Genomic DNA, 24,881 nt, shown 5'->3' with positions numbered 1-24,881 from the left:
CCTTAGACATTTACACACACACACACACACACACACACACACACACACACACACACACACACACACACACACACACACACACACACACACACACACACACACGGATCCACACCCTTTTGTGATCACCACTTTTACACACTCTATGCATATCTTTCCCTCTCCTCACTACCCTGAAACAAACAAACACGCACACGCACACACACACACACACACACACACACACACACACACACACACACACACACACACACACACACACACACACACACACATGAACACACCTACACTTACACATGAACACACCTACACTTACACATGAACACACCTACACCCTTGTGAAGTTTTGCCAAGCCAAGCAACTCTGCTTGCCCTAGCAGCTCTGGGGTGCATTTCTCAAAAGAGAAGTTGGTAGCCTGTTAGCAACTTTGGTAGTTGCCAATGGAAAATGCATTGCAAACAACAAAGTAGCTAATGAAGTTAGCAACTATGGTTTCGAGAAATGCACTCCTGTATTGATTCCTCTGTCTCTCCTTAAGCACTTATGCTCTTGCAATATTTACCAGCCTGTGTATGTGAAGGGGCGGTCGGTCCTCTGTCAAGACGAGTGGAGATGCGTAGATGAAGTGACAAGAAGATAACTCCCCCCATTTCTACCTCTCACTCCTCCTCCTCCTCGAACCCTTATGATGCTCGCTCTCTTATCTGTCTGTCTATGTCTCTTGCTCTATCCATCTTGGTTTCTCTCGCTCTTTATCTCTCTCTCTCTCTCTCTCTCTTTCTCTCTCTCTCTCTCTCTCTCTCTCTCTCTCTCTCTCTCTCTCTCTCTCTCACACACACACACACAATGCCTATACCATAGTTGTGTTGTAAGCAAACAAGTGTACTGTTGTCAACTTTACTGTTCCTGCATTATCCCATTGACTGTCCTCTTCCTAGCTGTTCTTCTCCCAGCATTGTTACTGACAGCACCCCTGTTGGTCATTCACTATTACTGCACCTTTATGGAGGGATATGGGCTCACCTTCCACTTACTGTATTTTATATTGGAGTCACAGTGTACAGTTTCTTCCAATGAGAGTAAATTATATATTTATGTTCAAATGTACAATAATTTGTTTCTCCTGAACATGACTGAAAGATGTCTGAATGTGACAGTAGCATTTTAGACTTGAGCTTAGCTTATGTCTATCACATTGTAATTGATTTAGTTGGATTCAATGCTTCATCGGAAAAATGCAACTGGCATAATGCACAGACAGGTGATATTGCTCCAAATGTGACATGGGGAGAATTGAAAAAAATACATAGATGCATTTTTTTGGCGCACTCTAATGTACTTTTCCATGTTCAGCATTTTAAATTTTCACCAGAAACATTTCAGGTTGTTTTTTCCTTTTCCCTTGACACTTTGGGATTCTGACACCATAATTTACAAACACAGTGAAACAATAATGGTACACTATAACTGCAAACTGTTGTTATTATTTTGGTAAGTGGAGAATGAGCCTATATTCCCCATAAAGTGTTAGTGTTTTTGTTTGTTTGTTTGTTTTTAGTATTATGAGTACGGTGCTTCAGGCATGTACAGTACATGCACACCTGCTTTCATGAATCAAACACCACCCATCACCAGACATGCCCCGGACCGTGAGTGTGGTCTTTAACACCACAGACGTCTCTATTGCTACGTTTACATAAGACATTTAATTCGGAATTCACTGACTTTAATTCTGAATAAAGCTTAATACCGATTTGAAAACATGTGAACACCTCTTCATTTGGAATTAAAGGAAAGATTAAAGTAAACTCGAGGGAACTATTTAATTCTGGGGTGTATTTCTCGAAAGCATAGTTGTTAGCCAGTTAGCAACTTGGGTAGTTGCCAATGGGAAATTGCATTGCAAACAACAAAGTAGCTAATGTAGTTTTCAACTATGGCTTCAAGAAATGCACCCTTAAATTATTAAATCGGAATTAAAAACACCATGTAGCCGTAGCCTACGTGTATGTCTATGCTTTAAACAAGTGTTATGAAGCTCCTCTACGTGCATGTCAGACTGGTTCCTCATCCTTCCTTTTCTGTTGCTTGCGGTCTCCTGCCTCAGTGTCGCCTTGTCTCCACGGACAAAGCGAGTACGTTTCCTCGCTGTCAATGATGGCATTTTCCCCATTCAATATCCCAATTGCAAATGAGATAACGACTTTGAATTGTGCTTTTGCCAGACAGTGAATAAAACTTCGATCATCAATGACGTCGAGCCTTGCATTACAAGGCTACAAGGAACAAGAAAGGATAGGAGGAATTCGTTTGGCTGGCACCCTCTGTGTGAGACCTTCTATTGGCAAAGATGTCGGTGATGGAGACCTTCCTTATATTGGCAAAGATGTCTGATTGAGGGAGTGTGTGTGTGTTACTTAGTGTTGGCACTTATGTTGACGGTGTGTTGTTTTTGTATGATGTGTTTGTCCTGTTCTCCAAGCTTGACTGATGTCGACAGTTAAAAATATTTTTTTCCTGGTTCGAAATGTATTGGAAGCTTGTGAAAGGGGGTGGGGGGAGGGGAATGGTAATAAATTGTATTTTCTTAACGTTTACAAACTTATTAAAATGCCAGTCATCTCAACAAACAGCATTTTGTGTTTGTGTTTTCTGTCATACTTTGAGTAGAATAGAATGCCTCTTACTGTCACTATTCAAATGGACAATTGACACTATAGGCCAGTGGTTCTCAACCTTTTTTGAGGAAACGCCCCCTTGGCCTCATCACAAGCCTCCCAATGCCCCCTTGACATCATCGTAAGACTGACAACGCCCCCCTTAGTATTAAAGAAATAAATGGACTAATGCCATTGATATAGTTAATAGTAATATAGTAAGTACTAGTGCAAATAGAGGAGGAGTGGGGTGGCGTGAGGTATGTAATGCAGGTTATATACACAGATGTCTACAAGCTACCACTGCACGTTAGTTATCCAAGATATTAGACAGATCATTCTCAGCTGGCACAGTAAAAGCCTAGACAGACAGACATGTATGTGCAGACACACAAACCCCTATCCCACAGGTTAGGAATGCAGGCGTTTCATTTTCACAGGGTGAAAATGTGACATAATTCTCGCATTGTAGCCATGGTGAAGAGTGAATCTTGGTTTGGTTTACTTTGCTACACTGGAATGAAGTGATTCCAGTCTTGCTTCCATTTGTCAGTATTAGCACACAAACTTTCTGAAAGCAGAATACAATAAGAAGGACTCTCCACTGAAGGGGCATTGTTTCTGAACCCAGCAGCATTCAGCTGGTAAGCCATCAGTAAACTGAGTAGCCAAAATGTTCTACTTTGTAGTACGGAAATGTGTTATTGTGATTATGTAGGCCTATTGTGATTTTGTAGGCCAGACATGAAACTTGAGTTTGGCTTTCATTAATCATTGCATAGTTATTTGCAAATTGTATTTTATCTCTAATTACATTAGTATTTGAAAATTTAAATGTGTTTTCGTTCCTTATAGTTTTCTGCATATGCCCGTGTCGCGGTGCTTGTGAAAGTGTTTTGTACATTTGTTTTCACATTTGTGGATGCATTTTATGAAGTCAAATTTGGTGTTCAACAGGCAAGTTTGTATTCAAAATGTAATTTTGTTTTCAAATTTGCTAATGTGTACTTATAAATCCATTACACCTGTGGGCCACTGTACAAAGCTCCTCCAGGGGGCCAGGTAACAGCACACATTTTGGCTCACACTTTTTTGGTTCAAACTAGAGATGCACCGGATCCAAGATCCGGTTCCGGATCCGGCAGGATAATAGGGTTTTTCACAGGATCCGGATCCAGTTCCAGGATCCAGGATCCGGTAGCCGAGGCTTTTCAGTCAGTCTTTCACAACCCCAATCGCTGCATGGAGTGAAAGCCCTTTGGAAGCGGCCGTTGCAGGCAGCGTGGCAGTAAGCCAAAGAGTCTAAAAAATAGTTTGAGCCAACGTGAAAAAAGGGCCCACGTGTGTGAGTAGGCAATGTGTTTCAACCCTTTCGTAGGATCCGGTATCCGGTTCCGGATTCGGCAGGATCTTAAGCAGTGGATCCGGTATCCGGCAGGATCTGGTGCATCTCTATTTCAAACATTATTAAGATTTTATACTATAATACCTGTTACATCAGGTAGGTACAGTGTCACAGAGTAGAGTAACAATGTGAGAGATTATGCAATATGGGTGTCACATATAATGCACACATCTCTGCAAATGGAATGCTGTATTAATGGTGGAAAGTACTTTACTACCATATCACTACACCACTATGACTATGAGTAATAAAGTAATAAAATTATGATCTGATCATTGCCGTTCTAATAACAACAAATGTATGAGAGGGGAGGCCATGGGTGTATTCCAATATGCGGACTTCTGTCCTTCCTTGCTCACTGTCACTTGTTTGTGACCTCATGATGATGTCATTAATGGCAGAAAATTAATTCAATATCTTGCAAAAGCACAATTCTAATGTCATTTCCTCATTTGCAATTGGGATGGTGAATGAAGAACAGTCCCCCAAAAGTTGTTGTGGCTAGGCTGACAGCGGGGAAACTCTCCACGGAGACGAGGCATCAGCAACATGTGAGGCCATAAGCACAAGTGGAGGACGGAAGTCTGCATATTGGAATGTACCCCTTGTCTCAGCACAGTAGTGCACTCACCACTATGAAGGGGAACACCATGCCTACGATGAAGAGGTTCAGCCACATGAGGGAGCCAGCGATCATGTAAGCAGCAGGACGAGACGTCTACATAACCATTTTGTAGCATGTGTAGTAAATGTAATCTTATTTCTGGTGTTTGTCATGGATTACGCCAGTAAAACCATACATACATCATTGTGAATTAAGAGCACTTTATGACACAGTTTATTAGTGTTTATAATAATATTACACATTTACAGTAAAATATATAACATAAACACTTAGTGGTTTCTTTTGCCTTAAGACATGTAAAAGTTTTTATCTTTTACCTGACATGTTTCGACGGTGTTACTTCCGTCTTCATCAGAGGGTCACTGTGATGTTCATGAGTGACGTGCTTTAAAAACAGCTGATGTTGTTGTGGAGGTGTGACCTCCCTGTCAATAATGACAGGTTGGTCACACCTCCTGCTGTTAGAGTTGTCCTCTTAGGATGGTGGTCCAGGTGTGTGAGAGCATGTATGCCCCCTCATCCCTGTTCATGGTACTTGGGCTACGCTTTCTGATCTCCATAGACTCCTTAATCCAGCGGTGGGGTATTGGGGAGACAGGGAGGACATTCAACATAAGAAAAAATGAGCACAAAAAAGAGTGTGAAAAGGAAACAGAACAAAGACATACAAGAGCAATAAAGGAGAGAGCCACACAGGAGAACTTCAAATCAGCCATAACTGACCACTGTAGGAGGGAAAATCACATCATGGACTGGGACAAGGCAAAAGTCATACAGCAAGAGAACAACAGATACCACCGCTGGATTAAGGAGTCTATGGAGATCAGAAAGCGTAGCCCAAGTACCATGAACAGGGATGAGGGGGCATACATGCTCTCACACACCTGGACCACCATCCTAAGAGGACAACTCTAACAGCAGGAGGTGTGACCAACCTGTCATTATTGACAGGGAAGTCACACCTCCACAACAACATCAGCTGTTTTTAAAGCACGTCACTCATCAACATCACAGTGACCCTCTGATGAAGACGGAAGTAACACCGTCGAAACATGTCAGGTAAAAGATAAAAACTTTTACATGTCTTAAGGCAAAAGAAACCACTAAGTGTTTAAGTTAAACAGTTAGACATAATGAACTTAATACATAAAATATATAACACATTGTATTGTGATACAAAATACTCTGAAAACATTATACATGCTTTTCAGTTCACACTGTGATCTAAAAACAAAGGTTTTTGAAATGAGTTAGCACGACTCCTACAATGCTTTCATCTAAAAAATACTGTACACATATTCGTTTTGATATTTTTTACATTATCCCACGTTAGCAATGTGAGACTGAAATGCTTGCAATTGCCTTTATCCAATAAAAGTTGTTTGTGAAATGCATAATATCATTAGGCTCACGTTCTGTTCAAGTTAAAGTTTGTTTTTCACTACTATGAAATGTGTGTTGTCAGGCCATTTCCAACTCCTTAAAAAAAAGAAAAAAAGACTGAACAGTATGAGATGGCAACAGGAAAGAGTGGGAGAGAGATGGTGGAGGATCTGGAAAATCGCCTTGGGCCAGAATCAAACCCAGCAGCAGGGAAGTGCCTTTACCGTTTGAGCCACAGCTAAGACCTCCAACCCAGATTTAATTGAAAGGTGCACAGTGTAAGATTGTGGCCAGAGTAGGTATTGCAACTATGCTGCTCAATGAAACTGTGCTGCCAATTGGCAAATTTGAGCTTTTTATGAATATTTACTGAGTAATAAGCTAATATTTACTAGTATGACCAAAATACAAATTCAAAATGGCGGACCATGGAGAAGATCCTCCTTTTCATGTATGAAAAGTGCAATTTTTCCATTCATAATTCATACTTAGAATTTGATGGGGGTGGTAAGTAGTCATGATGAAAAAGGTAACATTAATGAATGGGCAGCATGAATTCTGGAAAGAAAAAAAAAATACATGGTGCACTTTTAACTATAACAATAATAATAATAATAAACTGTAAAGAGCTAAATGGAACTCATCTTGATAAAATATATACAGCATATCCCTTTAACAATGTTCAGTGACACTTGCATACTTTTCTGGTCCACTACAATGCGGTGGCATGTTGGACTTCTCCTAGTTTGTATTGTGCCTGAATGCTGCTGTTCTGCTGGTGCTGCTTGCCGAAGTTGAGCTGATCAAACTCCCTAGCGATGTCGGACAGCGTTTTGCCTTTGGTCTCGGGCAGGAAGAAGCCGATGTAGAGGGCTGTGCAGAAGCAGACGGCACAGAATGGCACAAAGCAGAAGTTGCCCAGTCCACTCTGCCAAACACAAACACACAGACGATCACATGGAGAATATCATAACAGCAAGTTCATGATGTCAAGCTGGACCCTGGTCAGCATTGTGGGTGTGGGTGTGGGTGTTTGTGCACGTGCACATGCACATGTGCGCGTTGTGTGTGTGTGTTTGTTTTGTTTTTGTCCAAGAGTGTGTGTATGCCTCGGTGAGTGTTTGGCTTCCCCTGCAGATGACATACACACACTGCAGGGAGGCAGACAGGCAGGCAGGAAGGCACACAGGTGCACGCACACACAGGATATTTGCAAAACCTGCCGATTTAATTGTTTAGTTAATGTGTTTCGAGATTTGTATTTGCACACATCTCTACAAATGGAACGCTGTTTTAGTGGTGGAAAATATTTCACTACCATATTACTACACCACTATGACTATGAGTCTTAAGTAATACAATTATGATCTGATCATTGCCGTTCTAATAACAACAAATATATGAGAGGGGAGGCCATGTGTGCATTCCAATATGCGGACTTCTGTCCTTCCTTGCTCACTTTCCTGTTTGTGACCTCATGATGACGTCATCAATGGCAGAAAATTAATTCAGTATCCTATTATATTATCCTATTATTATTATCAATTGGGATGGTGAATGAAGAACAGTCCCCCAAAAGCTGTTGTGGCTAGGCTGACAGCAGGGAAACTTAATTGTTTTCTCCACGGAGGCGGGGCATCAGCAACATGCAAGGCCATAAGCACAAGTGGAGGACGGAAGTCTGCATATTGGAATGTACCCCTTGTCTCAGCAGAGTAGTGCACTCACCACTATGAAGGGGAACACCATGCCTACGATGAAGAGGTTCAGCCACATGAGGGAGCCAGCGATCATGTAAGCAGCAGGACGAGACGTCTGGTTAAAGATCTCAGTTGGTAGCACTCCAGTGACGCCAGCTGAGGGACACGCACATTAACATGCACACGCACACAGGCAAGCACATGCGCAAGGCACATACACACGCACACGTGCAAGGCGCGCGCGCGCACACACACACACACACACACACACACACACACACACACACACACACACACACACACACACACACACACACACACACACACACACACACACACACAAATATTCAGCTCTGAAAGCTTTTATAGGCAGCCATTGACATACAGTATATGCAGTACGTACTCATTGCTTGAGTTAAAAAAAAAGAATACGAAAAAGACATTCTCACCTGGTCCCATTCCAAAGCTGAGAATGTACGTAAAGACACAAGTCATACTGAGGAACGGCATCCACTCCACCATATGCTGTCAAAAACAGTTGACAAAAATACAACAATGAGCCACAGTGAGGCAGCGTCCTTTCTCTATAGAGGTTTTTATGTTCACATGCTCTATGCTCTAAAGGGGATGTCTCATTCTCACATTCCATCTTGAAAGATGATTGAACAGCTTGAACTATCAGAGAGAGAGACAGACAGACAGACAGACAGACAGACAGACAGACAGACAGACAGACAGACAGACAGACAGACAGACAGACAGACAGACAGACAGACAGACCGACCAGATCACAGACACAGGCAAGAAGGAAGATAAACACACAGAGACATTCAGAGGCAAACACACACACACACACACACACACACACACACACACACACACACACACACACACACACACACACACACACACACACACACACACACAGAGAGAGAGAGAGAGAGAGAGAGAGAGAGAGAGAGAGAGAGAGAGAGAGAGAGAGAGAGAGAGAGAGAGAGAGAGAGAGAGAGGGAGAGAGAGAGAGAGCACTCTACCCCTAAGTCTAAGTCTAAGTCTCAGCCTGAACTCTCTCAGCAGGCACCTGAACAATACATACATTTGTCTCACACCAGTCACATACATCTTATATCTGTTATTTCTATAGGAACGTGTATTAAATATCTCATACAAATCTAATAGATGAATAAATAGACGCACATTGTCCCTTAAAGTGCCACGTCAAGAACACTGGCCCTCGAGGGACGCTCAGCCTGCTAGTGCCTGAGGTCATGTGGTGACTAATGGAAAGTTATGAAGGGAATAGATCACACTCAGTTTTTTCTTCTTTCTTTTTCTCTACACTGATGAAGGCTCTAGCAGCCACAACTTCTGTCTGACCCTGCAATGTGTGAATAAAAACAAAAGAAAAAGAAAGAAGAAAAAACTGAGTGCAATCTATTCCCTTTATTACTTGATGATTTCAGAGACGCATCAGCAAGACGGAAGAGCGTGGTGTGTGGAAGATGACTAATGGAAAGTTGCCAGCCACCACACTGTAGGTGAGGCATTAGCCCCACAGGAGCTGACTTGGGCTGACTACTTAAGTCAGCCGTGCATAAGTTAACACTTAACTGCTGCAGTACACAAAGGTGAATCATCTTGAAGACCCATCTTGAAGTTACGGCAAGTTGGTGCATGGATTCAGTTGGTTGTGTGCTTATCTGATTACTGTTTTGACACCAACCATAGGGTAAGAAGATGTCAAAAGAAAAATTCCAACTACAATTTCTATACATCCGTACAGTACATTCCAGTCACTTATTTCAGTGCATCCAACTACAATTTCTATAGCTCCAGGCTTGTATTACAGTAATTTATTTCTGAGCATCCTGTTCAGTGGAGCCAATGGATGCCATCACTCCCCTCCCGGAACAACGGCGAACAAAGACTGGATGTGTCCCCTCAATCTCCCTCTTGAAATATTAATGACTGGACTGACGCCACCACATAGCTAGCAGGGTCCTTGTGTAGTGAGGTGTAATGCGGCCTAGGCGGCTCAGGTATCTCCTGTGTGTGGATAGACGAGTGTGTAACTGTGATGCCACTGCGGTATCACCTGTGTGGTTCAGGGCCATTTCAAGGTATTGGGGGGCCCTAGTCAAAAAGGGACTTGGGGCCCTATTCAACTATTCAGACTACTGGGGAGGGAGGGCCCCCTCACGAGAGATTTGGATAGCAGTATCATTGTACTTTTGCCACACTCACCAGTCACTGCTGTCATTCAAATACAAGTCCAACGTATAACCAGCCATTACCAGGGGGTCCCATTTCAGCTGAGGGCCCTAGGCAATTGCTTGGTTTGCTTGCCTGGTTGTGACAGGCATGGTGTGGATAGATGAGTGCGTTAGCTGTGGTGCTACTGCTGCTTAATTATACATACCTCAAAGCACAAAGCCACGGTGAAGACGACGGCCCAGCCGGCCATCAGGGCGTAGCCACCCATCAGCAGCACACGCCGGCCCTGACGCTCTATCAACAGGTTCTAGACAGGGACAGGGACAGGGACAGGAAGAGGGGAGAGACACAAAGGACATTTTACCATGTTAATGCCACACCTCTGTGAATTTACGTCCAAATATGTACACTCTCTCTCACGGTCATCACTCACTCACATCTCTTGCCCTCAAGTGTTATTTTATTTATTACATTACAATTTGCAGACGCAGTGCATTTTGCAGTGTTAATTTAACACCTCCGTAAGATCAAATACACTAACTCACTCTCATCACATCTCTCATAGTCATTATACAGTATTATATAACACCAAGAAGACAATAATGTTCCAAGGCTAAGCACAACATAGGAAAAGGGTATTGGTTACAGTCCCAGGAGCAAAGTGGAGTTAGGCTTTGTATAGTAATGAAAAATGGGTAACACTTTATTTTAGGGATACATCTATGAGCACTAATACATACAATGTTCCTGTATAAGTAACTTGTAAGGCACGTACAAAGCAAAATCAAACATTTGTTAGGCATGTATTCGCAAATGTCTTGTTCATGCACAATAAGGGATTTATGACCAATTTAACCTTAGTAAGGACCTAGTAGGCCTTAGCATGTGCTTAGTACATGCCTTACAAGTTACTTATGCCGGCATTAACATTGTATGTATTAGTGCTAATAGATGTATCCCTAAAATAAACCGAAAAATGCTTTGGACGCAATGCTTTACCGCCTTGGTCTGCAGAATGCACAGTAAATTCTGCAGTATTTGGTCCTACAGAGTACTTCCTAAGTGTTGAATTAACATGGCACAGTGTTCTCTACATGTGCTCAATTCAACTCTCTAATTTAAAGGTAGAGTATGCAGGATTGTGGCCAGAGTAGGTATTGCAACTATGGTGCTCATTACACTGTGCTGCCTTCTCCCAAATTTGATCTTTTCATGAATATTTACCATGTAAACGAATCTTTCCTAGTAGGACCAAAGTACAGTACGTTTTGTATGTACAAACGTCTATTACTGCAAATTCAAAATGAACACACAATGGCCTCACATGCGGATCACCAATTAAGTAGGCCTACTTTGTTTTACCAAGTGTCAATGGTGTAATGATGACAATGCTTTTGACCCATTGCTCCATGATCTGTGGTCTCCAAAATACACACGCATTTACTGCGCAATCATCTTGAAAATCTAATTTGCTGACATGCTTCCAATTATACTGCGCCACGTAATCAATTTAAAATTCGTATTGTGTAAGATGCTTTAGGGATGTACCAAAGGCACTTGAAGCTGAGCATGCTTGGTTGAATAATAACAATACGCTGGCCTTTTTCTCACAGCGTTCAACTGGGCACATTTTTGCAAGCTCTTGCTAATAAAGATCAGCGTCCTACTCCTCTAGCCTTGTTATGCAATTTAAGCCGGATCAGCTCCCTCCACATACTTACCGATATTATGCAGGCAGTGAACTCACACGTGCCCGTGCCAATGGTGATGTACTGGATGGCCTCGGGGGCAATCCCAGCCTCCTGGAAGACGTAGTATGCAAAGGAGTAAATCTGTATGGGAATAAACACTGTTTTTTAATGATTTGTCAAGACACACACACACACACACACGCACACGCACACGCACACACACACACACACACACACACACACACACACACACACACACACCCCTGGTCAGTTAACATGTATTGCTCCACAATGTCAACAAACAATGACAGACACATGTACGCACACACACGCACATGCAGTCATGCCCATGCACACAAGTTTGTTCCTTAGAAGTTAATCTTCCTGGTCAGTTAACAAGTGCTTCTCCACAATGTCTCCAGGCGGAAAAAAACTGAATCTTTTTCTTTGTCCCTTTTTTCAACGTGAACCGATTACTTTCAATATGCCATCCTACTGTATTTTTGCTAACCATTATATTCTCACTATTAATATTTCAACATCCGGTATGAAATGGAATTTTGGAAATCACTCCCTCCTGTATTATTGATGAGGCGTCTCCAATATCCGTGTTCATTACATTACATTCACCAGAGATGGAGTCATACTGAGTTCTCCAGGGGCAGAGAGAGAAAGACCATTATGTCTACATAACTTGGCCTAACCACTTACTGTACACCCATTAGATGTATGACATTCATTATGTCTTAGAGTTCTATCAAATCTTAAAGTTTTTTTGTTGCAGACATGTACACGTTTTTTTTCATCTTTTACCTGACATGTTTTGACGGAGAGACTTCCGTTATCATCAGAGGATCACATGGATTTTGAAGTGTGACGTTACAGACTGTCACTAATTCAGCTAATTATTACCTTCACCAAGGAGGTTATGTATTCGGTTGCGTTGGTTTGTCTGTCTGTTTGTCTGTCTGTCTGTTTGTTTGTCAGCAGGATAACTCAAAACCTCATGAATGGAATTGGATGAAACTTTGTGGAGTTGTTGGAAATGACCAAAGGAGCAAGTGATTACATTTTGGTGGTGATCCGGAACACGAAACGGAACCAGGATTTTTTTAAAGACTCTTCACCATTGCTAGCCTAGATATCTAGATGACCCTAGTGACCACGAATTGAATTGCGGGACAGGGCGAATTTTGACATTTCAGTTTCCAACTCCACAAAAAGAAGGAAGAAAGACTAAAAATAAAAATAGGGTCCAACACAGTCAAATGTTCTATCAAACAGCTTCCTTGGCAGATGTCTGCACTCTCTGAGTGCATTTCTAGTCAATTATATTATGTAGGTGTACCAGAGGACATTCTTAGCAGTCCACCACCAGAAGCTCCAACTCACAACCTCACAGCTTATTGCGGCGTGGGAGGCAGATGTGCAAAACCCAGTGAGCTAAGTGGTCAAGTCGTCTCTTCCATAGGGAGCACAGTTCATTCTTGCAGTCACCTTGTTGAGAATTTTGTGTCCAGGCTTCCCCATCACTAGTCCACATGGATGGTGTAGTAGTATATACACGTAAGCGGCTGGGGTGGAGAAGGAGGGGTTGAGATACCATCAGACAGCAAAAACCCTGTTATAGAATCCCTCTGCATGTCTATTTAACACTGGCTATGTCAATGCCACTGATCTAGTTGAACAAACGTGCAAAAAAGGAGAAAAAATAGTGCAGAACATCATAGGTTGTATGCCAATGTTGTCCTCACACCAAAAACAGGCAAACTAATAATGTTTAACTCTTGATCCCGTGGATGAGCTGGCAAGTAAAATCAGCAGTGTTCAGGATATAGGCAGGAGATATACTTTGCACACATGTGACTACTTCCAGCTAGTCACATGCTCATGGTAAAGGTGGCTGTGCTAATGGTATCCAACATCCACTGCTAAAGGGTCCTTTAGCGAGGCACCCGCTGACCTCACACTGCTCCGGCAGGTGTAAGCAATACCCTGTAACTATGTAATTACCTCCGCCAACCAGGTTATGTTTTTTGACCTCCACCAAGGAGGTTATGTTTTCGGTCGCGTTGGTTTGTCTGTCTCTCTGTTTGTCTGTCTGTCTGTTTGTTTGTCAGCAGGACAACTCAAAACGTCATGAACCGATTTGGATGAAATTTTGTGGAGTTGTTGGAAATGACAAGTGAACAAGTGATTACAATGAACAAGTGATTACATTTTGGTGGTGGTGCGGATCACGATCCGGAATCATTAAGGCTCTGGAGCCAAGAAGATTCGTTAATAATCTAAAGTGATCTAACTATCAGCGAAGTGCCTTAACAAATATGAAATATGACTAGGTCTTTTAGATTATACTCTCAGAATCCAGGTTGCTCATAACACACACACACACACACACATACACGCAGGGGCGCCGCTAAAAATGTTGGGCCCCATGAAAGATTCAAATTTTGGGCCCCCAAAATGACAAATTATGTTATCAGTATCCTGCAGGGGCCCTGTCAGTGCTGTCGGGCCCTTAGAATCTGTAACACTTTTCCCCCCCTCGCGGCACCCATGCATACACGCACACGAACGCACGAACGCACACACGCGTCGGTGGTTCATACTGACCGAGTCGTTGCCACAGAGCTGCATGGCGCTGCTGATGAGGGCCACGGAGATGACCTGCCAGCGGACGTTGCGGTCCCTCAGCAGCTCCCAGGGCTGCCGCGGCCGCATGCCCTCCGACTCCGCCTGCTCCTGCATCATCTCCTCGATCTCGCTCGGGGACACCTCGCACCCCCGCAGGCGCCGCAGAGCTGACCGCCGGAACCAGCAGCATGCAGAGAGAGTAGAGGGGAGGGCACATGGGGTGCAGTAAGATCAGGCCAGGAGGCTTCATACCTCAGCACAGTACCAATACACACAGTACATTTTGCTGTGCTAATTCAACAATTGTAAGGTAGCATCTACATCCAAATGATGAGGAGGAAGAATGCTTGCATCCCTATAACTTTGTCCAAGGCTGAGGTGCTCTCTCACTAGGAGACACCTTGCAGCCCCGCAGGCACCTCAACACTGATCAGGGACCAGCAGCAGCATGCAGAGGGAGGAGGGCACATGGGGAGCAGTAAGATCAGGCCATTCAAATCACATAATGTTCAGATAATGCCCCCCTCCACACCCTCAAAGATGCCTCAAAGCTGACCAAAGACCAAAAGATAATTAACATGACCAGCAAGATTGCCTGCCAGGGGGTTGTGTTTGTTTATTGTGTCTTTTTGTAGGAGATTAGAACACAGGGGCGCAGCAAGATCAGACCAGGGTGCTTCCTACTTCAGTGCTGACCAATACACCCAGTGCATTTTGCTGTGCTGATTCAACAATTATAAGGTAGCGTATACACCCAAATACACTGCAATGATGAGGAGGAAGAATGCTTGTATCCCTAAATCACACCCCCGCAGACACCTCAGAGCTGACAGTAGGAACCAGCAGTATGCAGAGAGAGGAGGGCACATGGGGAGCAGTAAGATCAGGTCATTCAGAATCACACAAGATAATGCCCCCCGCTACACCCTCAAAGACGCCATAATGCTGACCCACACATACACACACACAGAACATTCTGAGGTGTTAATTCAACAGAGAGTATACCCAAATGCACCTACGTATACCAGTAGGAAGAATGTGCCTATCCCTAATGTCATGTAAAGAATAAGTGTCGAATTGGAGTCACAGCAAAAATGTATATGGAAAACAACACTGGAGTGAAGTGGGATCCGACAACGGGGGCTGAAAAAACACTTGGATTACACACCCTAAAGACCTCAGCATCATGAAGTTGTCATCTATGACCTCTGTTCTCCTAATGAGCCTCGTCTGCCATGGAGGTATTGGTGCACACACAGGTCATAAGAGTCGGCAACTGAATAGGTACTTTAGCCCAGCCAACGGGCACTTTTCTCTGTGACATACAGACACAGTAGCACAGCTGATCTGGCAACACCTGTGTTTGTGAGTCCAGTGGAGACAACTACAACTAAACCCCCAGATTCCTCAGTGCTGATCAATTCGCACAGTGCATTGTGCTGTGTAAGCTAGATTTACACTGCGGAATGAGCAAACTATGTGAGTGTTCAACTGCATTGAATTAACACTGCAAAATGTTCTGTGCAAAAGTGCCTGCGGAGAAGCAGACTGGGGTGCACTTGGATCACATCATGGGGCTTAGCATTGAGATTACACAAGATAATTGGAGATAATGGTGGGTGGTCTGTCCTGTTATAGGACATAAGTCTTCTAGCTCCTCTGATCTTTTTGTCAAAGGAGAGAGAACTCAGGTGATTGACCTATTAAAAAAAATATGCTGTGGCAAAATGGCAGGTTTCAAGAATTAGAACACAAAGAACTGAAAAAAGAAATATCTGGCCTTCTTAAGTCCATGCTGTTTCAGCTAATCTACCTTACTCGGCATCTATGACTGGGTAAGGAATTTTGTAGTCTTTGTTTGAATTGGCGACAGTGGCGAACATAATATTTTCCACATCTCAAATGTAAGTACTACTGTTTATTAACTGCACCGAAAAAACGAGGCAAAGATCATCTGAAGTCCTCTCCACGTACCCCACCTCACTACCCACACCCAAATGAAATGTACAGTATAGCTGAACTTTGGCATTTGCTTGCACTATGGGGGGGCTTAAGTAAGTCCTGTGAGAAACAGTAGAGGCGGTACAATGGCCTGAGGGAATGCCATTTCAGGCCTGTTCCCTGGCACTTAGTTTTGGGATTTTAAAAAAGTGACACGTTATCTGTGATGTTTGATCAATGACCCTTGGTTAACCTTGCATGGTCATGTATTGGTTACCCCCGTCACAAGGAGGTGGTTATACTATATCTACTGAGGAAAGAGAAAAAAGAAAACCACCTTGCCACCTTGCCTACCACCACTTCACTTTCCCAGTACCATCTTGCTCATAATCTAGGACTCAATGGGAAATGTGTCTATGTTTGTGCCTACACTTCTGTCTGTGAACTGTACTGAACTCTGTATGAACTGTATACTGTATTTCGCTCTTTATGTGAGCTGAACTGAACTCTGTATGCTCTGTTTGTGCTGTCTCTGTGTTGGCGTTGTTTTCATAGTGCTGCAGCCTCTCTGTGTCCGAGACAAATGTCTTATTTTAAAGGAGTTTTAACAGTATTTGAAATACATTGCATCACAGGTCTGTGACAAATTTCTAACTACCAGTAATAAAGAAACCTAACCTAACTGAACTCCTTACCTGCAAAGCAAGCCTCCTTGTCTCCGCGGTCGATGAGAAGGTACCGGGGGCTCTCAGGAAACCATGGCAACGTAAGCAACTGGAAGATTCCTGGCAGGGCGTTACTAGCCAACAGGTAGTGCCAGCATGGCTCGCTTCCCAAGATCTCCCTGTGCAGAGACAAAACAAAAGCATTCTGTGTTATGAGAAAATGAAAAAGAGGGAGCAAGAGTATTTTATATCTTTATACATTACTTAGGTCCTGCTTTCAGGGCAACAATCAGGGTGATCGGGTTTTAAACAGTCTCAGTAAAGTTAAAAGCATGGCAATCATGACCACCAATACTCTCATTCGGAAAGCATGAGTTCTTCCCACAGAGAGTGGTTGCAGGGCTGCTGGCAGCTTTCACTGGGCCCAGGACAAAGACATCAAAAGGGGCCCCTCATTTCAATACATACTATGTACTGAGGACCCTCTCTACCTGGGCCCAGGAAAACTAATCTGTCTGTGGGCCTGAGTGTTTGGCTCACCTGAGACCGACTACCTGTCCGAGCACCACCCCGAAGGCTGTGAAGATGGCTGAGGACAGAGACACCGCCCCTCTCAGATGCTTCGGGGCACTCTCTCCGAAATACATGGGCTGGACGTTCATGCTGATCCCTGGAGACAGAATGGACTGTCAGACTGTCAGCCAGCCATCAGGAATTCACACAGTAATCCATTTGGTTATTTAGATGTCAACTAACGTAGAATACACTTTGCAGTGTTAATTCAAACACATAGACAGTCAAATTTAACACCTGTACACAGTAGTTAGTCCTACTCTCTATGTGTTGACAATGTAAAACGTTCCTGTGCAAGATGACCACAAACTGAAATATGAATATGTTATACATTTTCTTGATTTGTCTCTCAGCCTGTGATTGCCCGTGTGCACCTGCCTGCATTAATGCCCACCAGCACCCTGGAGATGAGGATCATTTCAAAAGACTTTGCAGCTCTGCTCGTGAGGCCCAAGATCGCGCTGGACATGAGGAAGATGTTGCTCAGCAACATTGTCTTCTTCCTGCAGGATAGCAAGCCACACGACACAGTCATGTGAAAAGATTACACCATGGAGTGCACACTTTGTCTGCAAATGGGTGCTGCATTTTGCTATCCCACTATGTAATTAACATACACTGTACTGTACTGTGCACCAATTATTTGATATTCATTGACACAGCCTGACACATTCTCCAATCTTGGCAAATGCTAAAAATGGTAAGCAATAGATTCCCCATTTGAACGAGGATACCTAGTTCCGCATTTAGAACAAATATATAATTTCTCTGACATTACCATTTCACGTCTCTCATTACACAAGCCTACAAAAGTACGTAAGTTTCCATACCTGCCAAAGCGTATGGACATGGGCCCAGCAATGAGGGCGCCTACCAATCCTCCAAGTGAGAAAATGGACACGATGAAAGTCCAGATGAGGGTGACCTCATACACATTCAATTCCACACCCCAGCGCTCCCTAAATGTCTCATTGACGAAAGCCTGGATGTACTGTATAGACAGGGAAGGCATGAGGACAAAGACATACAAGACACACAAAGTCAACATGGTAGGCCTACACACAATTCAATTATGTCCATGGATCTACAAAGCAGATTCCAAAAAAGTTGGGACACTTTGTATTTTGTGAATAAAATCAAAATACTGGCATTTTCAAAACATCTAATATGTTAATAAGGTATAGCATTATGTACAGACAACATATCAGTTGTTAAAGTCGAGCAGAATTATTGTTTTGAGGTAATTATGTGATCATTTAAAATTTGACCCATGCAACAAATCTCAAAAAAGTTGGGACAGGGCCAAAACATGTTGTAATAGTTGGATAATTCTAAAAATTACACAAGGAAGAATTGACTAACTATATTGACTGCCAACATGAATGCACAAATAAAATACCCTCACATAGAGGCTGTGGCACTCAGCAGCGAATATTTTGAGGGACTAATTACTTATCTATTACACAGAAAGATTGAATTATCAAAATTGCAGGCATATAAGGCCTATTTCCGTAATATAGAGTTCTGTGTAATCATTGCACGAGTTATGAGATCATGACATACTCCAGGTAAATAAGCAAACTATGACACTCCAACAATGACAGCTCTCGAAAAAATGACCATAAACACAACACTTGATTAATGCACATGATGCAGACATTAATCAGTGTTGCATGCGGAAAAGCTCATTCTATGGACCTAGAAGACATGTGAAACTGTCCTCTGATTACAGAATGGAAAATATTTAATCCTTTTGGAAAATTATGGAGTCATGCACCCTCCAGGTTATATAGAAAATGAATACTTCAACTTGATTTAGTGGTCAGTCTGAAAGACAGCAAATATGATGGTAAGGGGGTGCAGAGGTGACTTGGTTAGGGTCTTCTTACTCATGTAGAGCATTAAAATGAATGTTGAATGATACATACAGAGTGTAAATAGCAAACATAGCTACCAAGGCATTATATTTTGGAGCATCGCCTTTAGATATTGCCCCATAATGGTGGCAAATTTCAATCTCTACTATGTTCCAACAGTGTGGTTCCATCATAAGAGTAAACAGGTCACAAATTTGTTTTCTTGCAGTCAGGATATGCCACATATTAAGCATAACAAAAAGGTAAACAAGTTGAAGAACACACCTATCAGTTGAGCTGCTGAAATCATGTCTCGCATATCAAAAAATATAATTTTGGAATAAAATTATGCCATCAGTCAAAGTATTTAACTGTTCAGTCTCATCCCTTGAGTTGTGTTTAGTCGTACCCAATATTAAAAGCATTTTACTGGCCCTGTCCCAACTTTTTTGGGATTTGTTGCAAGGGTGAAATTTTAAATGATCACATAATTACCTCAAAACAATATTCTGCTCGACTTTAACAACTGATATGTTGTCTGTACATAATGCTATACCTTATTGACATATTAGATGTTTTGAAAATGCCAGCACTTTGATTTTATTCACAAAATACAAAGTGTCCCAACTTTTTTGGAATCCGCTTTGTAAATTATATTCACAATGATAAATAATCAAATGTGAAAACATGCACAAATACATACACATAAAACGTGCATTAATACACATTAGATAAGGTATAAAACAATATGGTCCTTACAACGGTGGGGGCGTTCATTATGGCAAGATTGTAGCCATATTGTAGTGTTCCCCCGATGGCAGTGCAGGCCACCATCATGGCCAGGGTTCTGGAGTTACCCTGTAGTTACACATTAAACAAAAAGCTCCAATCAGAGATGGAATAGCAAAGGGATACATTTTTGAACACATTCACTACATGATGGCAAGTATTTCAAAACAGATGCCCTATTGAACTGCTGAGATGCATGTCTTTCTACACAGAGCTTGAACCCAAGTTTCACATTGTGTGACTTGTTTTACCACCGTTGCCACTGTGTGCCACCATGAAAAGCACATTTAGTTAGCGTCCCTGAGCACAACCACTGTCCAGGTGCTGGTGATGTGCAGTAGAAGTAATCAAAGTAAGGAAGGATGAATCACTGCACACTGGTATTCTTTGCTGGTAGTTTATTTTGTGAACAACGCATTTCGCTGTTGCTTCATCAGGTTCACTTTGACATGATGCATGTCATTCAAAGGTGAAAAGGGTGATTAGCTGGTCACATGACCTCACCCACATGCACATCAACCTCTTGGGAGGTTGCAGGCCCAAACTGACCAAAGCACCCTTGATCAAGGCACTTACTCCACATTGCTCCTGGAGTGACGGAGGTGTTCCCCCACGGTTCTTGCCTGGCTCTTGCCCGACCTGTAGTTCCACCCAGCTTTGTGAGCTCCACTACTAGGTCTGGGAGCATGTAGCAGGATTCCATTTCTACAGTCAAAAAAAAAATCGCAGCATTTATTGCTTCAATATCAACAAATTCTTTCAAAACCATTTTCTGTTGATCTCTAAAGCGTCAATATGGTCTATAATATGACCTGTGACTCCTCAATGTGAGCTGCCAGTGATATTGAAGTGATAAATGCTCGGCATTATTTTTTGAGTCCAGAAATTGAATCCTGCCACATGCTCCCAGACCGACGTGTGTGTTTGGAGTGCCACCAGGGGGCTCCAGAGCACACACACGGAGGTCTGGTAGGAACCAGGCTACCACGGTTCATCCTCCGGACGAGAACCTGCCACCTCATCAACTACATCGGTTCGGCAATGGGAGGTACAGTACGAGACCGCTGAGCTAAAGGGTTGGTCAGATAGCTCAACGCTACCGCACTGTATTGAGGCTTCGGGGGGGAAGTTCTACTAACTTTCCACGCCACACTTTGCTAGTTGGCCTTCATTACACTCTCCTCCCTAAATAAACATCCCTTGCATCCGGGTCATGGCACCACTGTGACGGAGGTGTTCCCCCACAGTTCATCCCCCTCGGGGACGAGAACCTGCCACCTCGTCAACTACATCGGTTCGGCAATGGGAGGTATAGGCTACAGTAAAAGCTCAAGGGCCGGCCCGATAGCCCAACGCTACCCGCACTGTATTGAGGCTTCGGGAGGGAGGTTTTACTAACGTTCCACGCAACACTTTGCTAGTTGGCCTCCATACACTGGGACTGTAACCAATACCCTGTAGCTAGGCAAGTGTAAGTCTCTTTGATGAAAGCCTCAGGAAAATGTCACCACAATATGTCAAATTCAGTGGATGAGTTCTACTTAGGGCCCCATGAAGGCTTGGGCCAGCCCAGCACAAAAACATACTGTAAATGCAGGGGACATGAAAAGGTTTACGGTGAAATGAGCTTTCTGGCCAGTCTGGCCAACTGCATTGGAATTTCTGGGCCCAAGCCTTCATGAGGCATAAAGAGGAAATTGGAGCCTGTGGATTGTCCCCTGGATTAAAATGATATTAAAAAGTCATCACAAGAAACATTACCAGATATAACATGCAGTATGAGATGATTTAGCAAGTAATATGTGTTTAATGCAACTTTATCACAGGCCTTTGTGTGCAACAGTGTTTCCCATAATTTAGAAGTAACAGTACAACTGCTGCCTGTCATCATGGTCGACACCCACCAGGCACCACACCAAGACCAAAAATAAACACAGAACTGGAAGCATCAAACACAGGATTATTGCGCCACCTATGACACCCAAAATCAAAGGGTCCAATAATGTCTAGGGTAAAGTCAGAAAGTTTTCCCCATAGATACAGTACAGTACATTGTATGACAAATTGTATAATATGCGACCAGAATACTTGTGTATCGGTGAATACAGGTAGGATGGAGAGGGCTTATTGTCTTACAGCTGGATAGGCTACCTGTTGCATAGGCTCGATAATGTGTTGGTTTTGTTATTAAGCATCTAATGGGCATTAGTACAGTATTGCTGTCATTATCCTTATAGCCATTATTGTTTCGTGTCGCGTGAAAAAGATCAACAGCTTTGAGAGTCCTACATAAATTTGCAAAACAAACTCTCGGTACTTTCGAGATGACCCCGCAAACACTAAAACAAACTGAAACTGAAAAAACTATAGGTTACTGACAAGTTGCAATTGTGTTTTGTGCAAATTTCTGCAGCGTCATAAAAGGTATGAAATTGGACATGGCTTACTTTCTTTTGTTGTTCACCTTTCATCTTGGCTTTCCGTAGAACACTTCGAAGAATATTCAACGCAGGCAATTATAGGCATGCCATTTGAGTCCTTCCAAGTTCCAGTCACTTAATGTGCAAAGTAGTCATGGTTAAGAAGCCGGTGGATGCGTGCGAGATACCTCAACGTTTGTGCGCGCAACGGACAGGAATGCGCACAATTTGCATGAACACACGTGAATGGTCTTTGCAGAACTCTAAACCAATGTCCAATCCAATTCAACGCCACCAAGTGAGTGAAACATTGCACACGCTCACTACCATGTTAAGCGCGTAACTGATCCACGCGCTTCAATTCATTTGGAATTGCTGCATGCAGATTTTGATGCCCCTGTGCCTAATTCAAAACCTTTTTAGGGTGTGTAATTTATTCTGGGCCTACCTTAATTCAGTTGATGCTATATTTGACAACTTCGAAATTTGCTTCCATTCAGGTAGACCTACCCTACCCAATCATGCCCCCCCCCCTCTTTGGCTATAGCAGACAGTTGAGGGTATTTCAGGGTTACTGTCCATAGCCTCCCTCCATTAACATTAATCTGTCATAGTTGTCCACTTGCACTAATCATATAGTTGGACTTGTGTGGTATCTTATCCGCACTCTGTGTTAACCCACCTGTGGAAGGGAGAAAGTGTGCATCATTGGTGTCAACTTGATTGAACTGAAAAATAAATGGACTTTGGACTATGAGAATGGACTATGACAGGGGTTCCCAAACTTTACCATGACAAGGCCCCCCATATACCGGTGCATTCTAGTCAAGGCCCCCCTTACATGGGTCGCGCTCGCGCCACAATATTTTTTCTGTGGACCCCCTTTCACAACCATAGTGGGGGGCCTGTGAGGCAGTGTCCCACTGGGATATAAAATAATATCCATAGGAATGCGAATAGGAATATTGTTTATCTTATTTTTGCTGTATGTTATTCAGTTTATTCAATTATTTATTTTTTGTTGTGCTAGATTTTTCCAGCCATCCAGTCGTGGCTCCCTTAGCACCTCCTCGCGGCCCCCCAGGGGTCCCCGGACCCCACTTTGAAAACCACTGGACTATGAGACTTGGGACCTTTGTTCCATCAATTCCAGAGGGGCATTCTAAGTCTATTTATCAGTGATGGACAAACTGGATGCTGTATGTTTAGGGTCATTGTAATCATGGAAAGCAACACAATGAAAAACAACAAAGGTCAATGATATGAGTAATGGTGACATATTATCAATTATCAGAACAATACGTCTCTAAAGTTTTGATTTAATCAATGTTAAAAGCCCTCAAACATCAGCAGCATGCATGCAGACCCACACAAGAGCTGTATTCCTACCATGTTTCACTTTAGGCACCATGTCTTTTTTTTCATATTCTTCATTTCCAACGCCAATACAGTTTTGATACTATCAGTTCTAAAATGATTGATCTTGGGATCATGACTTCAGAGTCCCATTAGCCTTAATTTCTGCCAGAATTAGGCCTGACAAACTCTTGGCCGGCTTTTTTGTGTCAGGACAGTGGGAGACGCTTCTTTGGTGGATGACACCCACATATGCCATTCCGTGCCATGTGCTGCATTTTGTGTCATGGGAAATAATCATCCCAGTTTATATTTCTACTTTCTTAGATAACTGTGGTGAAATTAAATAACAACTTCCTATTACCATGCTCACAACAACAAAAAAACACTTTCTTCCACTAAACACAACAGTCTTGTTATCAAGTTGTCACTTGGGTACAATTGTCCAGCCCAGTCACCAGACATGAACATCAGTCACTCAATAGACATTGATGTCTGGCGTAGGATGAAAGGAGAAGCAGGGAAGATAAAATCAAAGCATCTGGATAAATTCTAGGAGGCATGCAAGGTTGTTTGTTTTTTTTGCATTTCCAAATTACTTCATCAACAAATTCTGTGAGTCTTTGCTGAAACACATGGATACAGTGCTTCAAGCTAAAAGAAGTCATACAAGATATTAATTTGAATCTTACAGCACCAGCGCTTCATTTTCTGATGTTATCCACAATATTGGTGTGTTTCGTAGTGATTTATCGGTTGTTTTCTGGAGGCGACAACACTTTTGTCTTGCCAAAATCTGCACTTTCCATGTCCATTAAATGATAAATCTGTCCTCAGTGCAAAAATATATATTTTTGTGCATACAGCCTTATTTTGGAGGGTTGTAACTGTCATATGAGTGAATTCTGAAGCCAAGTGATTAATTGAAAGTCAGGGTATAAGCTGTTGCTACAAACAGGTGGATAGACGAC

The 24,881-nt window shown here is 42.8% G+C and overlaps 1 protein-coding gene across 1 annotated transcript; it reads right to left on the bottom strand.

Annotated features, from left to right (window-relative positions):
• Nucleotides 1–5,653: 5,653 nt before the first annotated feature.
• Nucleotides 5,654–22,668, bottom strand: slc2a11a (solute carrier family 2 member 11a). Its single transcript, XM_063216485.1, has 12 exons — nt 22,582–22,668; nt 20,105–20,203; nt 18,320–18,480; nt 17,868–17,992; nt 17,457–17,586; nt 16,947–17,095; nt 14,290–14,477; nt 11,704–11,814; nt 10,188–10,289; nt 8,218–8,293; nt 7,797–7,924; nt 5,654–6,996 (listed from the first exon to the last, which is right to left on the bottom strand). Exons 1-12 carry the CDS (start codon nt 22,603–22,605, stop codon nt 6,781–6,783), a joined length of 1,509 nt encoding a protein of 502 aa, XP_063072555.1. The 5' UTR covers nt 22,606–22,668; the 3' UTR covers nt 5,654–6,780.
• Nucleotides 22,669–24,881: the final 2,213 nt, after the last annotated feature.

Source organism: Engraulis encrasicolus, chromosome 14 (assembly GCF_034702125.1).
Source record: "Engraulis encrasicolus isolate BLACKSEA-1 chromosome 14, IST_EnEncr_1.0, whole genome shotgun sequence".
NCBI lineage: Eukaryota > Metazoa > Chordata > Actinopteri > Clupeiformes > Engraulidae > Engraulis > Engraulis encrasicolus.
This window is presented reverse-complemented; position numbering and strand designations above follow the sequence as displayed.